Source organism: Microcaecilia unicolor, chromosome 1, assembly GCF_901765095.1.
Source record: "Microcaecilia unicolor chromosome 1, aMicUni1.1, whole genome shotgun sequence".
NCBI classification, from domain to species: Eukaryota; Metazoa; Chordata; class Amphibia; order Gymnophiona; family Siphonopidae; genus Microcaecilia; species Microcaecilia unicolor.
This window is the reverse complement of record NC_044031.1, coordinates 170,355,375-170,376,367: the sequence shown is the minus strand read 5'-3', so window position 1 is coordinate 170,376,367 and position 20,993 is coordinate 170,355,375. Positions and strand designations below refer to the sequence as shown.

Here is a 20,993-nt window from a genome sequence, read left to right as displayed (position 1 = left end):
AGATGTCTCTCATTTCTCCCCACCCTCTGTACACTATCTTCCAGTTCCCTTCTTTCATCTCTGCTGGGATTTGTCTGCAATTAGAACCACAGAAGTCCCCATTTGTGGGAATTTGAAAATGTATTTTTATAGTGATAGAAGGTCCAACATACTTGTTTGCTTAGGGCCCTCCAAAGCAGCTTCTGAAGCTGATCCTGAAGTATCCCTTGTTTCAGGATAGCCACAATGACTATACATGAGATATATTTGCATATGTTGCCTCCATTGTTTGCAAATCTTTTTCATACATGTCTATAGTACATATCTGGAAAATCTTCCAGGCTAAGGGGTACTCCAGGATTGGCTTGAGAAATGCAGCTCTAAAGGAGCATCTTTAACAATTTTTTTTTAATACAAAGCATTATTCAAATGTCACGTTGCAACAGTTGGAAAAATAAGCACAGGAATAGTGTAAGTGATGGAATAATTAAGAATGCAGGCATTCAGCATTGTTAATGGAATCTTTAATATGACAGAAAATAGTGCCATTCTTTTTGGCATTTGATGGGCCATAAAATTTGTTTTCTGTATAAAATGGCATGAATCCTAGTACATATTAAATGTAACCCCTGGGGCCCACCGAGTCCACCCAGTGGCTGCTTATTGCCCTGCAGCAGGCAGACCTCAGTACACTTCAGGTTTCTAGAATTTGTTTTGAAGGGGTGAGCTATCCGGCACCTGGAATCAGAGTGCTGGGAATTGTGTCTGCAAATTGTGGATGGTTGGTATACAAAAGAGATAGTTGCTTCCTAAGCTCTGTGAAAACCTCTTTGCAGCACAAAATTTATCCAAGAACACCCTAGCACCCTATTAAAATACCCTCTTAAAGTACACTGCATATATGTGTGAGAAGCTTTATTGGTCTGATAAGACCGAAGTGGAACTTTTGGATCTAGGCTTGCTGATACTGTCCCTACAGTAAATCAAGTTGGTGGCAGCATTATGTTGTTGGGATGCTTTGCAGGAGCAGGGAAAGTAAGGTCTGAAGATGGAGGGAAAGGTGGATGGTGCAAAGTACAGGCAGATCCTGGAGGAAAACCTGTTCCAGTCTGCCATAGACCTGAGACTGGGGAAAACACCTTTTTTTATGCAGGTCAATCCTCATGGACATAAAGCAAAAGCAGTAGTGGAATGGCTCTGCAAAAAGAAAGTGAATGTGTTCACGTGGTCCAGTTAAAGCCCAAATCTGAATCCAGCAGAAGAATCTGTGGTAAGATCTGCAGATTGCAGTCCACAGATGATCCCCATCCAACTTGATTTATTCTGCCAAAACGAAATGGGCAAAAACTGCACTCATGGCTGTTATTGCTGCAAAAGGGGCTTCCACCCAGTGTTGAGTCAAGGGGAATGAAAGATGTATGCAAGCAAGGCTTTATGGTTTCTTATTTTTAATTATGCAGAAGGCAGCCTCTCATTTGTCAGGGCTGAGGATCAGTCCTAAGGCAGGGTCTTGTACTGTACCACTCCTCATTCTTAATCTCATGGCACGCGGACTATTAAGCTCCACCCCCCTTTCCACCTGCTTTGTGAGCTGACAGTAATACTTAGATGAGGTTTAGGTATGGAATAGTAGCAAAAAGGAAAACTGAAGACCTTGCTGGCTTTAAAATAAAAAGTCAATTTTTAATGAGCACTCCAGTATTTAACCAGTATACAAATCAAAAGAAAAATGAACAGGCACATTGTCATAATATCAAAGTAAATTGGTTGAAATGTTGATCATAACTCTTTTTTACAGAAACATTCTTGATCTCTTTGATATAGCCACTTGCTTGCAACATCATGTTTAGTAGACTGCAAAGGTGGTAAAATATAATACCATACTCCATATGATGGTGTATCAAGTTTCTCTTAGTTGTTCTGTAGCCCTGATTTAGGTGATATGATTTTTTTGTGGTGGATTTTAGCCTTATAGCTCTTAATTGAGTTGGGACAGGGTTTCTCTGCTCATCACAATGGCGTTTCAGTTAACTCACTGATCAAAGGCAAACACAGATGCTAGAGACCATTAGTGTGGGTCTAGCACTTGCGTTTGCTTGCGCCCCAAGATCAGAGCCGGTGAGAGCATATAACGAGCTTGCTGACTGTGAATGCTAAACAGACACATTAGTGTTCCTCCCCAGTGTTCAGTGGGCAACATGCCAAACAAGAGGGCTGCTCCTGCGGCAAACCCGATACCAGCTCGGAGCTGGCGTTAGGGTTTGCCAAGGCATTGGGGCGGAATGGGGAGACCCTGTCCAGCATGCATTTGCATGCTTGCGGTCCTCCCACACTGTTGACACCCCGTGACACAAAAGGCTGGACACCCCAACACTCCCCACACACAGAAGCCTCCCCCTTAGCTGCATCCACCCTCCCACCCTAGCCTGGTGGTCTACTGCCCCCCAACCCCCCTCGTACCTAGAAGTAGGAAGAGGGAGTAAGCACTCCCTCCTCCTGCAAGCTTCAGAACCTGCCCAGTGCATCCCAGGATGCACCAGGCAGGGCACTGCCATTTTAAGGCAGCGCTTGTAGGAGGAAGAAGGCTAGGGTGGGAGGGAGGGTGCAGCTAAGGGGGGTTTCTGTACGAGGGGTGTCAGGGTGCAGTCCCTTGTGTCGGGGGGGGGGGGTCTCATGGGGGTTTGGAGATCCACTCCCTTCAGCACCGCCTCCAAAATGGCGTGCCCTGCTCATTGCATCCTGGGATGCGCTGGGCAGGGCTTCCCTACCATATAAGGGTACAGCATCACTGGGTAGGGCAGGGTGCTGCCATTTTGGAGGCGGCGCTGGAAAGATGAGGGAGTGCTACTCCCTCATCTGTCTCTTCGAGGTATAGAGGGAGTGAGGTTCGGAGAGAGGCGCTAGACCAGTGGACCTTCAGCCCCTCCAGCTTCTAGCCCTCTGTGTCGGGTGGGGAGGGGTTTGGGGCCCTTGGTGAGGGTTGGGCTGGAGATCCACCAGGCCTCCAGCCCCCCATGTTAGGAGGCTTGTAGGGGGGTTCTTGGCCCAGGATGGGATGGTGAGGCCTGCTAGTATGCAGATGCATGCTGAACAGGGTTCCTCATTCCACTCCAATGCTCCGCAAACCCTAACGCCAGCTTCAAGCTGGCGTAGGGTTTGCCATGGCAACAGCACTTTTCTTTGGCACATTGCCCACTGAGCATTGGGGAGGAATATGTAATCCCCTGTTTAGCATGAATTTGCATGCTACTTGTGGTCAGAGCCAGCGAGCTCGTTGCTTCACACACTCACCGGCTCTGATCATATGGGGCAAGAGCAAACACGAGCACTAGTATGGTGCTAATAGCCTCCAGCACCCACGTTTGCTTCTGATCATCGGGGCCTTAGGGCTTTATGCCTCCCTCTAAAACAGGGGTGCCAAGCCTTGGCATGGATCTATTTGCATACAATGAAGGCACTACATGCAAATAGATTGTGTGCATTTTCATTGGGGAAATCCTGAAAACCTGACTAGATTGCGGCCCTTGAGGACCATGGATGGACAACCCTGCTCTAAAAGCTCATAGTCAAATCCTGTTGGATCAGACTCTCTAAATAGACCTCCTGCTGTTACATATTAATTGGCTTTTGTTTCTGGAGCAGAGGGTCCTGAACGTTCTTTCTGCAACTACAGTAACAGAACATTTTGGCAGCCTGCTACATATGTTTTGAATATTTCTATAATTCTTTCATGTTGAAAGTATGTTTGAAGATCAGTGAAACAAACTCCAACATCAATGTATTTTGAACTGCATTTTATAAATGGCAGAATGTGAAAAATGTGAAAAGTGACTTTTGTAAGGCACTGTAGCAAGACATCTTTGGAGGTACAATAGCTATTGTTAAAATGATTAATGAAATTCACTTGCTATTAAACATGTGTCTCGTACATTTGCTAACATATCAAGAACTGTTCTGAAAGTTTTACCAAATGAAATGTTTGCATGAAAAGTCAACTGCAAGAACCTTTAAGGTCAGCCTGACAAGAGAAGCCTGCTAGAATACATAAATTAAGCTACATTTAAAATTCCCCCCCCCCCCCCCCAAAAAAAAAAAAAGTTTTCCCTATTAATTTTTTTTCTAAATGTAATTGCTTTTTAATTAAAGGGCACTATTTAAGGTAACTGGTCTTAAGCTTTGGTAGATGCCCTCAGTTTGGGTAATCCAACTTCGGCTATCAGCAATGATGCCACAACAGTGTCTGTTGCTAAAATACCTGTTCTGTGAGACATTAGATTTTTAACCTATAAAAAGATGTAGGATGGTTATTCTTAGTAGACCTTGAACAGAGCTTTCAAGTTTATCCATCTGGGTAAGGCTCCAGGACAGACATTGGTATAATTGTGGAGAGGTGGCATGTCAACTAACAAGCATCAGCGAGGGGAAGAGTGTATACTTTAGAAGGAGGTTTGATTCATAATGTCAAAAGGTTGAAGCCACTTAGGTTAGTCTATGTTTCTCCTTCCCCTTGCAGCCGTCGTTCTGTATCCACTCAAAGCAGTGCAAACAAACCTATGAGCTGCTGCATCCATGTTGTCGTTCTTTATTGTTGGTAGCATTTTTATTTAATCTCACTTATATTTTCACATGCCAGCTTGTGCAGCATACGGGTGTACAGAGAGGAAGTATAATAACGGAATAACTTTTCATAGGTAGAGTAGTAATTTGTTATAAATCATATTCAGTGTGTCATTTGGAGGGGCTGGTTATAGGGACACACTAGCACATGTTATATTCATGCAGAGATTTTTTTTTCTCCTGGTAAAGGGCCACTAAAACAGACATCATGTTAAGAGAGTCATGTGCTCAGCATTCAGACTTTCTATTTATTTATTTAGTTATATTCCACATTAAACATGAATTAGGTTGAAACCTGGGATCGTTTAAAATCTTTTTTTTTTTCCTCTGCCTAGATCAAAAGAGAAAGATGGTTGTGCGAACTTGCTCCTTTTGTTTTCTAGAATGCAGTGGTATATTATAAAAATGCACTTAATATTGTTTATTACTACTATTTAAAAGAAAGATATTAAATAATGAGGGCAGAGCTACCTTCATGCAGAAATCCAGAGTCAGTCTAAATGTGCCAATATATATCTGTGATATATATTCTGTGATATATATTTATTTCTTTGAGTCATTTTTCAACAGCATTTTCTCAGTTATTACCCACATGCAAACACAATTATAATGTTAATTAATAAGTTTTGGATGTTACTGAATTTTGTTATTCTGTCTCACTATCCAGCTTATTTTCGAAAGAGAAAGACACCCATATTTCGACCCAAATCGGGAGATGGGCGTCTTTCTCCCGTGTGTGACCAAATCGGTATAATCGAAAGCCGATTTTGGTCGTCTTCAACTGCATTCCATCTCAAGAACGAACAAAGTTGATGGGGGCGTATCGGAGGCGTGGCGAAGGCAGGACTGGGGTGTGGTTATCGGCCGAGGAGAGATGGGCGTCTTTAGCTGATAATCGAAAAAAGAAGGGCATTTTTGACAAGAATTTGGTCCGCTTTATTTGGACCCTTTTTTTTCAGGTCCAAGTCCAAAAAAAGTGCCCCAACTGACCAGATGACCACCGGAGGGAATCGGGGATCACTTCCCCTGACTCCCCCAGTGATCACTAACCCCCTCCCACCAAAAAAAAACCCACTTTACAAACTTTTTTCCCAGCCTGTATGCCAGCCTCAAATGCTGTACCCACCTCCATGACAGCAAAATGTGTTCTATCCTCTGACAGCCTTTCCCTGGTTCTGATGTGGGACTCGGGTGAGTGTGACACCTTTTCTGTTAAGGGCACTGCAGAGTCACATCAGCAATGCATTGTGGTGGGTGTAGGGTAGTGGGCTCCGTGATTCCACTAGCTTGTGTTAAGTGCTCACGATGTTGGTAGTTGGTAGGCTCTACTCCCATGGTGGTTTTCCTCCTGCTAACTGGGTCAGAGTGTGTCCAGTTTTGTTTCCAGTAGTCCATGAGGTAGTGGCCATTTTTGTAACACAGTTTTAGATCCCTTTTATGTGTTAGCCACGTTAGAGAACTTAGTTCTTCCCTTGAATGTTGCTGAAAGACGGCATTGTACAGCATTCTGCCAGCCCTGACCTACTGCTAATCTCAGTACCAGGAAGACTCTTTGCCAGTGGGGCGCACAACCTCTGATCTGCAGTTAACTGAGTAAAGGTGCTTATTCAAATAAAGGACTTTTTCAAAGAGATTAGTCTTCAGGTGTCAACTGGTGTGCCAAGGTTATACAGCAGCAACAAGTCCTAGAGGCCTGCGTGTATGCAGGTCCCTGGAGCACTTTTAGTGGGTACCGCAGTGCACTTCAGGCAGGCGGACTCAGGCCCATCCCCCCTACCTGTAACACTTGTGCTGGTAAATGGGAGGCCTCCAAAACCCACTGTACCCACATATAGGTGCCCCATTCACCCCTAAGAGCTATGGTAGTGTTGTACATTTGTGGGTTTTGGGGAGGGGGTTGGGGTCTCAGCACCCGTGCTAAGGGAGCTATGAATGTGGGAGCGTTTTCTGAAGTCCATCGCACTGACCTCTAGGGTGTCCATTTGGTGTCCTGGCATGTCAGGGGGGCCAGTGTACTACGAATCCTGGCCCCTCCCACGACCAAATGGCTTGGATTAGGACGTTTCTGAGCTGGGCGTTTTTATTTTCCATTATCGCTAAAAAAAACAAACGCCCAGCTCACAAACGACTAAATCCATGGCATTTTGGTCTATACAAACGGTATTTTCGAAACGAAAGATGGATGCCCATTTTTTTCGAAAATCGGTCTGTCCCACCCCTTCACGTACCCGTTCTCGGACATAGACATCCGTGGAGATGGGCGTTCGCGTTCGATTATGCCCCTCTATATTTCCAGTTTTGGCACAGTATAAGTCATCACAAGGACAAAATATAAGAAAACCAATGGACTGCATTAGGGGCTTATAAACCATCTTGTTAAGTTTAAACAAATGAGAGATCTGCATGAAAAGAAAATATTTATTTTTATTATCTTGACTTTTAAAAACCACTTGTCTCTGAAAACAGAATGATCCATTTGTACAAAAGAGATGAGGTGAAGATGAGATTCCATGTGCCCCAATGAAAGGAGAGTTTGTTTTACTTCCAATCTTTATAACACCAGGCTTCCCAAAGCAGATTACAACAACAGTTTAGTACCTCTCCACTCTAATCTCTCCCTACATTCCTCCCCAGGAACTCCGTTCACTGGGTAAATCTCTCTTATCTGCACCCTTCTCCTCCACCGCTAACTCCAGGCTCCGTTTCTTTTATCTTGCTGCATCATATGCCTGGAATAGACTTCCTGAGCCGGTAAATCAAGCTCCATCTCTGGCCGTCTTCAAATCTATGCTAAAACCCACCTTTTTGATGCTGCTTTTAACTCCTAACTCTTACTCACTTGTTCAGAACCCTTATTTTATCATCCTCACTTTAATATTCCCTTATCTCTTGTTTGTCCTGTTTGTCTGTCCTAATTAGATTGGAAGCTCTGTCGAGCAGGGACTGTCTCTTCATGTTCAAGTGTACAGTAGTAGATGAAACCATCAATACACAGGATATCCTCACTGAAATTTGGCCATGTATTACTGTATTGTATAGAACAGTGTAGAGAAATGAGTACAAAATAAAGCCTTTATTGGTGCAGTTTCCACCAACTACAATAATTTTTGAAGCTGTTTTAGTGATATTCAGTTTTGAATTCATGATATTTATAACTACATATGGGATGCATTCAAATAAATTAAAAAGCTGTCAAATAAGTAAAAAATAAAAAAATCTTTTGTCCTCCACCTTTTAAGGCACTGCCTATCTAACTGGAACAGCTTTTGACTTTTTACAGATGGACCACGCATAGGCAATCCATTATTTCTAATAATCTTTTACAATTGCTTTCAATAGCATTTACTTTTGTTTTGGGCATACTTGTGACTCCGCCAACTGCCAGCAAGCTACATTTTCTGGCTTCAACCCATATAATGGGCTAGATAGCCTCGTACCGTTTCCTATTCTCAATCTAACCTCCTTGGCACATTATCTTACTTCTCTCAAGCTAGGGCAGTGCTATCTTCTCTCTGATTGGCTCATGGAATTGAAGAGCTGGGAGCAAGACACAACAGACCTGTTGCAAAGCTGTCTAGTTTAATAACCCACCCGTTCTTTATCCTTTCTGGAATCCTTGTCTTTTGGGCCTCAGATGAATGGTGCTGGAAGAAGAGCACCGAGCCTTTTGCCATCGGCATAGGAGGAGGAGTGCCAAGTCATATTGAAATGTTCTCTTCCTGGGACCCTATGAGAGCCAATCTCATTCAAAAAAAAGAGGAAGAGTGGCAGGTGGTCTGCTGCACTTTGCACCCACCTCTTCAACTCTGTGAACCAGTTGAAGAGTAGATAGTGTTGCCCTAGGTTGAGTGGAGTGAAATATTGTTTGCTTCCCCATTGAGAACCTAACAGGAGTAACAATAGATGCTAGGACTGTCAACATCCTGATTGGCCACTGGTGGCTCCGTGGCTCCTGGGACTGTCTTCTACATCCTGAGTGACCACTGGTGGCTCTAGAGCAAGGAGGGTCTTGGAAACATCAGTGAATTGCCATGTGAAACAGGGGTGCTTGCATCTCAAGCAGCTACCCCACAAATGGCAGTACACAAAAGCTATGGGCTCCCAAACTGCAGTACCCAGAAAATATGTTCCCAAATCTGTCTAGTTTGTCCCCATTTTCTCTTGAGGATAGGACAAAAGCCTAAGTATCTCTGCAGGTTTTGAGCTTTTCACAGGAAGGCTTATTGATTTTTCTCCTTTCATGCAAGTTAGATTAACAAACCTACTGTGGTAGCACCATGCCTATGGAATTCAAGGTCATCTGACCTAAGTACTAGATCTGATGAAATTCCAGAAAGGGTGAAAAAACATGGGTGTTAAGTCTGTCTGTAGTGGTTAATGGAAAGGACATGATATTGTTCATTTTTATACATTGTATGATGTTATATTAATAGTTTATATTCAGTTATTTTATGATCTCTCTATATAAAACGCACCTCCAACGTTCTAATGAAGCCTCTGTTAGCCAACATTCTAAGTGAAGGGGGTGAGATCGCATTGTGTCTGCCCCGCCCACGCGTCAAACGTGATGACGTCGAGGGCGGAGCAATGACACTCAACCAATCGCATCGCTCGGCAGCGAAGCGTCAGGGAAGGAGGCGGTGCTCCCGACGTCTAGGTTTCCCTTCGCTGTGTTCCGCCTTCTTTTGACGTCATCCTTGACGTCAGAAGAAGGCGGAACACAGCGAAGGGAAACCTAGACGTCGGGAGCACCGCCTCCTTCCCTGACGCTTCGCTGCCGGAACCGCCACGGAGGTAAATTTAAAAACAAGAAAAAAAAAAAAAACCACACATGTTGGGGGGAGAGAAGAGGGTGGCCACTAAAGTACAACAATGGGAGCGGGAGGGCAGGGGAGAAACGACAGTATGGATGCGAAGGGGGGGGGGAGAAGAGGGCGGCCCAGGCTGGGACATGGCAGAGAGAGGAGCATGGATGCGAGGGGGGGACATGGAAGGGAGAGAGGGGACTTGCTCGAAAAGGATGAATGCAGGCGGCAGGGGACAGAGGAGCATGGATGGCCATGGATTGGGAGGGGAGGGCTCAGGGAGAGAGGGGAATTGCTGGAAAGGGATGAATGGAGGGGGCAGGGGACAGAGGAGCATGGATGGGCATGGATTGGGAGGGCAGGGCTCAGGGAGAGAGGGGAATTGCTGGAAAGGGATAAATGGAGGGGACAGATGGGCATGGATGGATATGGATTGCAGGGCAGGCCTCAGGCAGAGAGGGGAATTGCTGGATAGGGATGAATGGAGGGGCCAGGTGACAGAGGAGCATGGATTGGAAGGGCAGGACTCAGGGAGAGGGGAATTGCTGGATAGGGATGAATGGAGGGGACAGATGGGCATGGATGGATATGGATTGCAGGGCAGGCCTCAGGGACAGATGGGAATTGCTGGATAGGGATGAATGGAGGGGGCAGGTGACAGAGGAACATGGATGGGCATGGATTGGGAGGACAGGGCTCAGGGAGAGAGGGGAATTGCTGGAAAAGGATGAATGGAGGGGGCAGGGCACAGATGGGCATGGATTGGGAGGGCAGGGCTCACACTCTCTCATATACAATGTCTTTCTGACTCTCACTCTCACACACTCTATCTCACACTGTATCACATTCACTCTCTATGTGCCACACACTCACTCACACACTCGCTTGGTCTCATACACTCACTCTCACAGAGAATCTGTGTCTCACACACACACACTCTCTCTCACACTGTGTCTCACATACACACTTGCACACACTCTCATTCTCACACACACACTCTGTCACAAACACACTCACACCCACACTCACTCTCTCTCACACACTCACACTTTCACTCTGACTCTCAAACAGTCACTCTCACATACACTCTCCCAAACATACACACTCCGAGGAAAACCTTGCTAGCGCCCGTTTCATTTGTGTCAGAAACGGGCCTTTTTTACTAGTATTTTAATAATTTTAGAGATGGTTTGCTTTGTAGGACTGTGATGATGTGCTTGTTGGTTGGACAAAAGAGTGGGTAACATAAACTGAAGTACTGTAGGTGATTTCTTGTGAATGAGTAGTTTTATTACTCATGTACTATGGTTCTTGGTTTCATTTCTTCATTATTAATACAAATTATATCATAATGGCCAGTTTTGTTTTATTTAATGAAAGCTGCTACATTCTGTAAGTGTTGTATGAGTACATTAAGAAAATATCCGCATACTTTAAAATATAATAAGTATTAACTGATAAAAGTACACCATTAAAAAGCAGAGGATGAAAGCTATGTTTTTGTAGTTTTCTTATTAGCTCTCACATTCAAAAATGTAAAAATAAAAAAAATATTAATATTTTGTTTACCTTGGGTTATGTGCTATGTCAGGAGCTGTGCTGACATGGTAACAGAAGAACAGTCCCTAAACCCTGGTATTCACGTGCAGGGCCATTAATGTTTTCATGATTTGTGGACACCACGTCGCCACTTCCAGTTGACGTTCCCTTGAAAGGAATACAGAGCATTGTTCATTATGAATGCATGAACAACATCCTGACTGCACCAAGTTAAAAACTGAGAAGGACTGATAGATCATCCTGGTGGGATTACTTTTTCAGGTTCAAAGCTGTTCTCTGTAAATACATATGTGTGACTGTTTGGAAGAAAGAGAAAGCAAACTCATGATTATGTCTTTTATTATAGATACTGATCCACGAGTTTTAGAGAAACAGGAACTACAACAGCCAACTTACGTGGCACTGAGTTACATTAATAGGTAAGACTTTTTTGGTGTGTGTGTGTGTGTGTATGTGTTTTTCTTTACCCATTCTTGATTGCATGCTGTATCTGTAGTGCGAGGTTCTATTGTGTTCGAAAAGTTATTTTAAAATATATGTATTTTTTGTTTTACTTTTGGATCATTGTACTTTTTGTGCTACTTGATGGTAGCAGAAGGACTGTTTATTTCATTGTTGATTAGTTCATCTGATGGCTCTTTTGAAGGCAGCAAATGAGAAATATTATGTATCCAACTGACAAATTATAAGCTAAAAGTTCTGAATCGAATGCAAAATAATGAAATTAGATTCTTAGGGTTATCAGTTGGCTTCATGTTTTTTTTTCCAGGGCAAGAAATCCAGTCCTGTTTGCTTGCACATGTATGCATTAGTCTAATTTCACTAAGAAAACTAGGATCATACGAGTACGTCGACACATACAATGGTGAAACCAAGAATATTTTATTTTTATTTTATTTTTTCTTACATTTGTACCCCGTGCTTTCCCACTCATATCAGGTTCAATGCGGCTTACATATTATATACAGGTACTTATTTGTACCTGGGGCAATAGCCTAATTGATCCGATTGAGAACCCTAGAGAAGTTAAAAATATTTGGGACAGTATTCCTTATAGCTTAGTGAAGCACCTCCTCACCACTCTGACACTATGTGGGCAGTTATTGTAACTGGGCTTCTGTACATATGTGCTCCGATGATGCATGGTCAGAGCCTATTATGTAACAGCACATGGGTGTCCAGATTCCACTATAGATTGCTAGTGTAAGTTCACTATTGATGCGCCTAACATTTACACACCCACAGTTAACACCAGTCATGCAAGCAAGCAAATGTGGCAGGGACGCACTAACTTCAAATATTCTGTATCTTACATGTATAATGGAAGCCAATCCCACCCCAATATATATACATTTACACACTGTGGGGCCATTTTACTAAAACTTAGTGTGTGCTAAAGAAGCCCATAGGTACAAAGTGGGCTTCTTAGCATTCAGCGTGCTCTAATTCTGTTAGCGCACCCTAATCTTTAGTAAAACGGGCCCCTATGTAGATTAGGCGCATCGTCTCAGAATGTTTCTTAGGGGCCCTGCTGGCACTTTTGTGGGCAAGGATACACTTAAGCCAAACAGGCCATTAGGTTGAAACACGGGCCATGTCGGTTTCTTGGTTATGTGAATAAAGGACTGTTCTAATACTTGGCACACTATTCTGTGTGTGATTTTGTTGTTTTCACTGTTTGTTTTTTGTGGATCTATTTGTGGACTTTTCGTCATCCTGTGTTTTTGCAAGTGTACGCTAACCACATAAATTCTAGTGTTCTAGACATTTACAAATGCAAGGGGCGCGTAAATGTGAATGCCTAGAATATAGAATTGCCTTTTATATGGCTAGTGCCAGAACAGTTAGAGAAAATTTTCAGTGGCATTACTCATATAGTGCAGCTGGAAAGCCACGGATAGTGGCTTGTCCATTTAGAGCTGCTGCTAATCAAATAAGGGGCATAGGTATCAACGTGGGCTACTGTTGATATATGTTATTTTACCACTCACTCATGCTATTTTAGCACAGGTCCATTTTATGCAATGAGACCTAGTTAGTAATAACTGAGGTTAACAGTAAAATATGTTATAACGGTAGCCTATGTTGATAACCCCCCCCACCACCACCACCACCACACAAGTTCCTTTGAATATCTGGCCCATTATGCAACATCAGGCTTTTAAACCATTTACAATAAGATGGATCAAGTTGGTTCAGAATTTGCCAGTGAATAATTAAATCCCAAACAGGCTATATAGGGTCAGTGCTTGTATAGGTCTTACTAGATCAACAGACTTACTTATATGGCAATTCCAGGAGCACAAAAACTTTTCTATGAGGGATAATTATTTAGTCTTCCAGTTGTTGTAAACTGGAGCCATTAGGTTACAGGTTGTTGTTAAGTGCTCTGTGTTTCTTGATTTTGGGAAGTGCCTGTGTCAGGGGTCTATATACATAGAAACACAAACATACAAACATATTAAAAACATAAAATAAAACTATATGCTTAAACAAACGTTAGTATGTTAATAAAAATCATAAACAGAATAGTGTGACATCAAAAGCACCAAGATATAGATAAATATACAAATGGTCCTTCACAGTGGTACAATGTTTCCTGTAGTACTTCGTCAATAATGGTAGTCAATTGTCCAAAGGACTAGAAAGAATTATATATAACATAAGCATAAATGAAGGAATAAATAAAATATCACAAATACACATACATACATAAAAAAGTGTCAATTTAGTTTTCTATACAAGCATGTATAACACAATTCATATATATACAGAAATTGTGCATATGTATTTCAAAACAGCACACCTGAAAACCACATAAATGAACTTTTTGAGTTCAGGAGGCTGAGGTACATAAAACATTCCTAATGATAAATATGAGGCAGTAGGTGTAGTAAAAAATGAGATGTAAAACATCTGTAATAGATTAAGCATGTGATGGGACAATGCTGGTCCTATGTATAAATGAAGTATATGCACACACACACACACACACACACAAACCCCCCCCCCCCCCCGTAATATAAAAGAAACTAATGCTTGGTGCAGGTTAAACACGGTAAGGACAGACTATAACAGTGACTGTTCTAAACGAAGCTAATGATGTGTTGAATGGTGCCTTCAAACTATACAGGCTTACACTGGGATATATGTAACCTTATGGATTTTCAAATCCACATAGTCCAAGTAACAAACATGGGAAACAAAAAAAAAAAAAAGGAGCCCAAAAAAACCTAAAAGGGATTAGATGCAATTACAAAAATATAGGCCTTAATGTTTATTGGCCTATTAAAGTAACAGTACTACCTGGAGAGCAAAAATAGTGCCAACCACGATGGTCTATATAAATGTTTGCTCAAAACAAACTGTTACAGAGTAGCCAATGCCCACTGCTCCATAAAGAATATAAATATAAAAAATAGAAACTACAACTACCCTGAGGAGAGTCATAAACTTTTTTACAGAAACCTCAATGGGGATCATTCTCACAGGCTTCAATTAGACTGAAAAAACAGTACTGGAAAAGAACTCCTAACACGGAAGAAAAAGTCATTACTGAAAAAAAACAGTCTCTGCTGTAAATACAGCACACACAGGTAAAGACTACGCTGAACTCAGTCTTTCAAAATTATAAGCTTAATGCACAGTTCCCTGGAATAGAGCCTAAACAGTGAACTATTAATGCATAAATAGTGCTACACTGGCTGTGTAAGTAGTAACACTTGTAGTAACTGAGACACAGTTCAGAAAGGGAGGTTGTGAAGACAAAAATGGTAATAGAATTCAAGAATGTGTGGGATAAACACAGAGGAACACTGTATAGAAAAAGGATGGAATCCAATTAAAGCAAAACTTTAATAGCTAGAGTGAGCTTTGATGGTAGCTTCAGAGGTTGGGAAGTAGGACCAATTGTTGGGCAACCTTCTACAGTCTAGGTTCTGTAAATGGCAAAAACAGATCAGGATCAAGGCTAGAATGGAGTTCGACAACAGCTTTGGTAGTTGGGAAGCTGGACCAGTCAAACTTCTATGGTCTGTGCCCCAAATTTGTTTAATCATGAAGAAGTGGAACCTGTGTAGAGTGTCAGATTGGCCACCTTGTTGAGTAGACTGGATGGACTGTACAGGTCTTTATCTGCCGACATTTACTATGTTACTTTGGTCCGGAGCTCAGGGCAGAGTATCAGTCTGGTTTTAAGCACTGTGATGCATGGTTCATTAAAATAAGCCTGTGCATATTTTTTTTTTTTACCTTTTCATTTTCTGTACGGAAAACTGTCTTCTTTCTAAATTGCTCTCTGTACCAATTCCCATGTTTTGTTTGGTTATGTGTTCTCTGTTCTTTTAAACAAATATGTCTCTAGACCAACAGTACATAGCTTGATTTATAAATCTAACAAAAATAGTTTTAAAAAAAGATGTTTGCTTCCCTTGTGTTTGGATATACAGTAATTGGTTAAAATACCAAATTGCGACACATTCTTGTAAGACCTTTCTGTTGTGTGTGTATTAACAAAAGGTCCAAGTTACAGTTGTGTCTCATTTCTTTGGTATACATAAAGGTGTGGTAGTGAATCTGGACAATTAAGCCTTTTTTTACCCCTTCGTTGTCACCTAAGAATTAAAGTCTGTGTGAGTCTCACCCAGTGAAATGTTTTTATCTTGTTCTGGTCCTGGTGGATTGCAGTAGAGAGCAGAAGTATAGGGTACCCGAATCTCTCAGTGGCTCAGTGTAAAGAATTGCACTTAGTAGATGGATGTGAGGTCTGGTAACGTGCCACCAAAATGAAAAAAAGGGAGCACCTGTATGCCACTCTAGCTTTGCTCCTGTACATTAGCTGCAGTCATCACTCCTGAAATTACTACCCTTGACTTATTCAGCCAAGTTACCCTCATTGCTTGATGGAAATTAACTTAGCTGTTTGAGCACTTGTGTCTCTGTTCTAAAGCTGATATTTTAAGTTATGCATGAAACTAAAGAACCTGTTTTTCCTTACCACCTTGATAAGTGTACATTTTATTAACAAGTCCATCTCGGGATGATATTGCTGAGTGATAAATACAGCACTGCGAGCAGGGGATTAGCAGCAGTGCTGTGTTGGTATTCATCAGTCTTTCTATTCATTAATTTGCAGCATGCCTCTGTCTGCAAATCAGGCTCAGATAGATTTTGTTCCTGTTGTGCTGTAATCAAGTGATGGTGGTGTGTAAAAGATTACTGTAAGACACTTAATCTGCTCTACTAAATAAACCATGGTGCTGCCTGCCAAGATCTGTACCGTCTGCCTCCTCTAGAGACGTGCCCACGTCAGTCACCATACACACACACACGGTGCAATGCAGGAGAGAGTGCCAATATTTATCCCCCATTGTTTCTTGTGCTCTTACGAGAGCAAAGAGCAATACACTGCTGCACACCTCACCATTGGCCCCAATAAGTCAAGTTCTCCAACTTGAATTTATGAGAGTGACTACACTGGCCTAACATTCCTGCTGCCAGAGCAGCCCCTTCTGTAAGGCACTTGCCCTTGTTTATCATTGGATACCTCACAGTTTCTATGCTGTACATTGGAAGAGCTGATATTACTGACTGAGCTGGGGTACAGATTACCATGTCTAAGTGTTTCTTGTACGAGAGAGAAGATTATTAACCATTGTTTTGGAAAGATTGCAGCTAGTTTAATCAATTTCCATTTATTTTAGGTACACAGAGCAAAGAAAATGCCATATTGGGATTTGTATGAGCCATTTTGTACTGTGAATTTGTCTCCAGATGGCACTTGGAGAGACTACCGTTTGACGGCTGTTTCTCTTGCCCTGCTTTGCCAAGAAATATAACACAGTTAGCTACAGATCACATCTATAATTGCTCTTTGTTGATGCTTCATTGTCTTGTTTATGCTGATTTGCCTCGATCAATTTTGTTGTTAATGGTTGGTGCAGTCTGTTTAATCTCTTTATTGGCTCTGCGGTGTGCAGGCACAGCTGGAGCGCTTGCTGTCTTCTCATGGAGAGCTACATAAGGCTGCAGTCAGACATGCTGCATAAATTCACATCTGCAGCAAGTGTAGCAGGTTGGTGGTATTTGTAATGAACTGCCTCATCCCTCAGTCGATGGTGCATTAGGTATAGCATGTTCCTTAAGCCCTGCCAAGTACATTCGAACCCAAAGTTTGATGAATGGTCTCTGTGTTTCCAAAAACTGCATCTATAGAGCACTGTACCCTTCTGAAACTGCAGTCCCGGTGTGTTCAGGTATACCTTTGAAAATTCTCTGGGGGTGCCTAAACAACCTCAGCTGTAGCCACTCTGCCCAATTTAAAGTGTCCCGTGCCAGCTTCCAGCTTGTGCTCTGGCACTGTCGTCTTGGCGTTAGTGGAAAACAGGAGAACATAAAGTTAAGGTCTACTGCAGCTGTGAGTTACTGCTGTCTGAGCCCTGAAGAACATTCTTGGTGCCGCATAGCAGCTTGTTGACAATCAGATTCCAGCTGTTTGTAGAGAGGTGTGGTAGCTGTGTTAGTCCACTTTTAAAGGTAATCTGTTTGTAGAAATCATTATTATGCGGTACCTGCCTTCAGAGCATAGGAGCCAACTCTGTCCATGACAGTGGGTGATGAGTACATCCAGTGTTGAGCAAGCTCCTTCATTATGTCCAGGGAGGGGCAACTTTTCTTGTGTTTGGAACCCCCAATCATTTTGAAATCTTGGTGCCAGTGCTTCACACTAATGTGATCAAAACATCCAAACTAATACGGTGTTTGAAAGGATAGATTAACCAGAGGTGTATCCAGACCTCGATTCTGGGGGGTCTTGAGTCCAGAGCGGGGCGGGCCTTCCTGCCTATCTCAACTCCTGCCGCATACCCCAGATTCCTGGGCTGGAAGGGGTCCCCAAGCCCTGCAAGCAGAATCCTTCCTTCGGCGATATTCGATGCCGCACTGCATGTCCCGCTTGCATGCTCGGTTATAGTGAAATTGAGTTCTCTTACCCCACGGCCATGTGTGTCTGGGGTCTTTTTACCCACTGCAGTAAAAAGGGCCCTGGGGCGCAGGAAAAACAGCCCCTGCCACCAGCACAGGACACTTTTTTCCCTGCAGCTTGGTAAAATGGCACCTTAGTATTTACCTCACGCCTTTCCACTGATAAATTAAAGGCAAACTACATTCAGGTACAGAAGATATTTCCCTGGCCCTAAAGGGCTTACAGTCTTGTTTGTATCTGAGATAAAAGAGGGTTAAGTGACTTGCCCAAGGCCACAAGGAGTGTGAGTGGGATTTGAACTCTTGGTCTCTCTGGGTTTCAGCCCTTCTGCTGCTCTAGCTACTAGGCTATGCCTCCACTCCATTTAGAGCCTGCAGGTCTGCAGGCATCATGCCATTTTTATCCATCCTTTGTAAAATTCAAATTTTATTACTAGGCTGGGATCTCCCTTATTTTAAAAACTGAAGCAAGGAGAAACTGAAACCATCTCTACGGGAGCATAAAGACAATAAAACAAAGTAGAGGAGACATCAAGAATAGCAGCTCAGAGAGTATATGTGAAAAAATCCCACACAGGTAATTGTCCAGGAGAAAACCTTTAGTTGCACCAGTGTGGACCCGACCCGGGACCGTGTTTTGGGGCAAACCAGCCTGCCTCAGTACAGTCAAATAACCTAGAGTGAGTACCGTATATAAATGTAGACGAACGCTGCCCTCAAGGAATGGTAAGAGAAAATGGTGCTGAAAAAGCCACAATGTGTCATGGAATCTCAACACATTGTGGCTTTTTCATCACCATTTTGTCTTAAATTCTAAGTGCATGGGTAGTTCATAGAATGCAGGTACTTAAACACTAAAAGGTAAAAGTATTTCTCCGAGGACAAGCAGGCTGATTGTTCTCACTGATGGGTGACGTCCACGGCAGCCCCTCCAATCGGAACACTTTCTAGCAAAGTCCTTTGCTAGTCCTCGCGCACTGATGCGCACCGCGCATGCGCGGCCGTCTTCCCGCCCGAACCGGCTCGTGCCGGCCAGTCTTCTTTTGTCCGCGCTCGGTACGGTCGTGTTTCGCCGTTCGCGCCCCAAAGTTGACCTCGCGCGTCGTTTATCGACTTCGTTCTTTGAAAAAAAAAAAAAGGTGTCGGAAGGAGACCTTTATGGTTTTCTCCCTTCCCATACTTCCAGTTTTGCCCCGGTAAGTTTTCTTTAGTCGTCGGGGTAGGCCCTTTTAGGCCTCGGTTGAAGTTTTTCTTCCCCCTGATTTTGTGGTGCCATTTTCGCCATTTCGAGTTTTGATCTCGCCGGCGTGATTTTTCCGCCCATGACATCGAAGTCTTCCAGCGGCTTCAAGAAGTGCACCCAGTGCGCCCGGGTAATCTCGCTCACTGACAGGCACGCGTCGTGTCTTCAGTGTTTGGAGGCTGGGCACCGCCCTCAGGCCTGTAGTCTGTGTTCCCTTTTACAAAAGCGGACTCAGGTAGCGAGATTAGCCCAGTGGAACGTTTTGTTCTCGGGCTCTTCGTCGGCATCGGCATCGGGAGTATCGACTGCTTCGATGTCGTCGGCGCCCGGACCTTCATCCTCGCCCCCGATTGCATCGAGTGCATCGAGGCATCGACCCTCTGCATCGGGGCGACATCGGAGGGCTGCGTCGGCGTCGGTGGTATCGAGACCTCCTCGTCTGCTGATGTCGTCGGATGGTGGTGCTTCGTCTGGAGTGCAGGTGAGGGCTGTCCATTCCCCTGCTGGTGGCGGTGAGCCTTCGGGTGGGTCTCCCCCTACCCTGAGGGCTCCTGCGGTACAGCCCCCCCGAGACCGACCTTCTTCGGCCTCGGCCCCGAGGAAGAGACGGCTGGATTCTACGTCCTCCTCGTCGGTGCCGGGAAGCTCCGGTGACGTGCTTCGCTCCAAAAAATCGAAGAAGCATCGTCACCGGTCCCCTTCCCGTGTCGGCACCGAGAGCTCTGGGTCGCCGAGGGAGTCGGCACCCAGTAAGCATCGGCACTGAGAGGACCGCTCGCCATCAGTTCAAGAGGTGTCGATGCGCTCCCCTTTGGACAGCCCGGAACAGCCTCCACGCCCGGAACAGGTTCTGACATCGACTCCTGCATCGGCTTCCATGTCTTTTTCTACAGCCGCTCTGCACGAAAGCCTCCGGGCCATTCTCCCAGAGATCCTGGGGGAGCTGTAGCGCCCTACCCCTCCGGTACCGGGGGTGCTTGCGCCACCGGTACCGTCGAGCCAGGCGCCGGCTGGCCCATTGTCTGGGGTGAGGTCTCCGACATCGGTGCCGCTTGCGGTACCGAGTGCGGTAGCCTCCCAGGAGGGCTCCCCGACTACGTCGGCGGAGGGAGCTTCGCCGGTGCGGGCGAGGGAGTCTACCTGTTGACGCTCCCACCGTGGCCATGGTTCCACGGAGTCGAGCCGGGCACGGTTGCAGACACAGGTCCGTGAACTTGTGTCTGACACCGATGGTGAGGCCTTGTGGGAAGAGGAAGAGGACATCAGATATTTCTCTGACGAGGAGTCTGAGGGTCTTCCTTCTGATCCCACTCCCTCTCCTGAAAGGCAGCTTTCTCCTCCTGAGAGCCTGTCTTTCGCTTCCTTTGTCCGGGAGATGTCTACGGCCATCCCCTTCCCGGTGGTTGTGGAGGATGAGCCCAGGGCTGAAATGTTTGAGCTCCTGGACTATCCTTCTCCACCTAAGGAAGCGTCCACAGTACCCATGCATCATGTCCTCAAAAAGACATTGCTGGCGAACTGGACCAAGCCTCTAAGTAATCCCCACATTCCCAAGAAGATCGAGTCCCAGTACCGGATCCATGGGGACCCAGAGCTGATGCGCACCCAGTTGCCTCATGACTCTGGAGTTGTGGATTTGGCCCTAAAGAAGGCCAAGAGTTCTAGGGAGCATGCTTCGGCGCCCCCGGGCAAGGACTCTAGAACCTTGGACTCCTTTGGGAGGAAGGCCTACCATTCTTCTATGCTTGTGGCCAAGATTCAGTCCTACCAGCTCTACACGAGCATACACATGCGGAACAATGTGCGGC

The 20,993-nt window shown here is 44.4% G+C and overlaps 1 protein-coding gene across 1 annotated transcript in view; it reads left to right on the top strand.

The window, feature by feature from the left end:
• Positions 1-20,993, top strand: part of JAZF1 (JAZF zinc finger 1) — a 473,852-nt gene that overhangs the window by 202,553 nt on the left and 250,306 nt on the right. Inside the window, exon 2 of the mRNA XM_030202468.1 lies at positions 11,308-11,380. Within this exon, the coding sequence (XP_030058328.1) occupies positions 11,308-11,380 (73 nt within the window). The remainder of the gene's footprint in view (positions 1-11,307; positions 11,381-20,993) is intronic.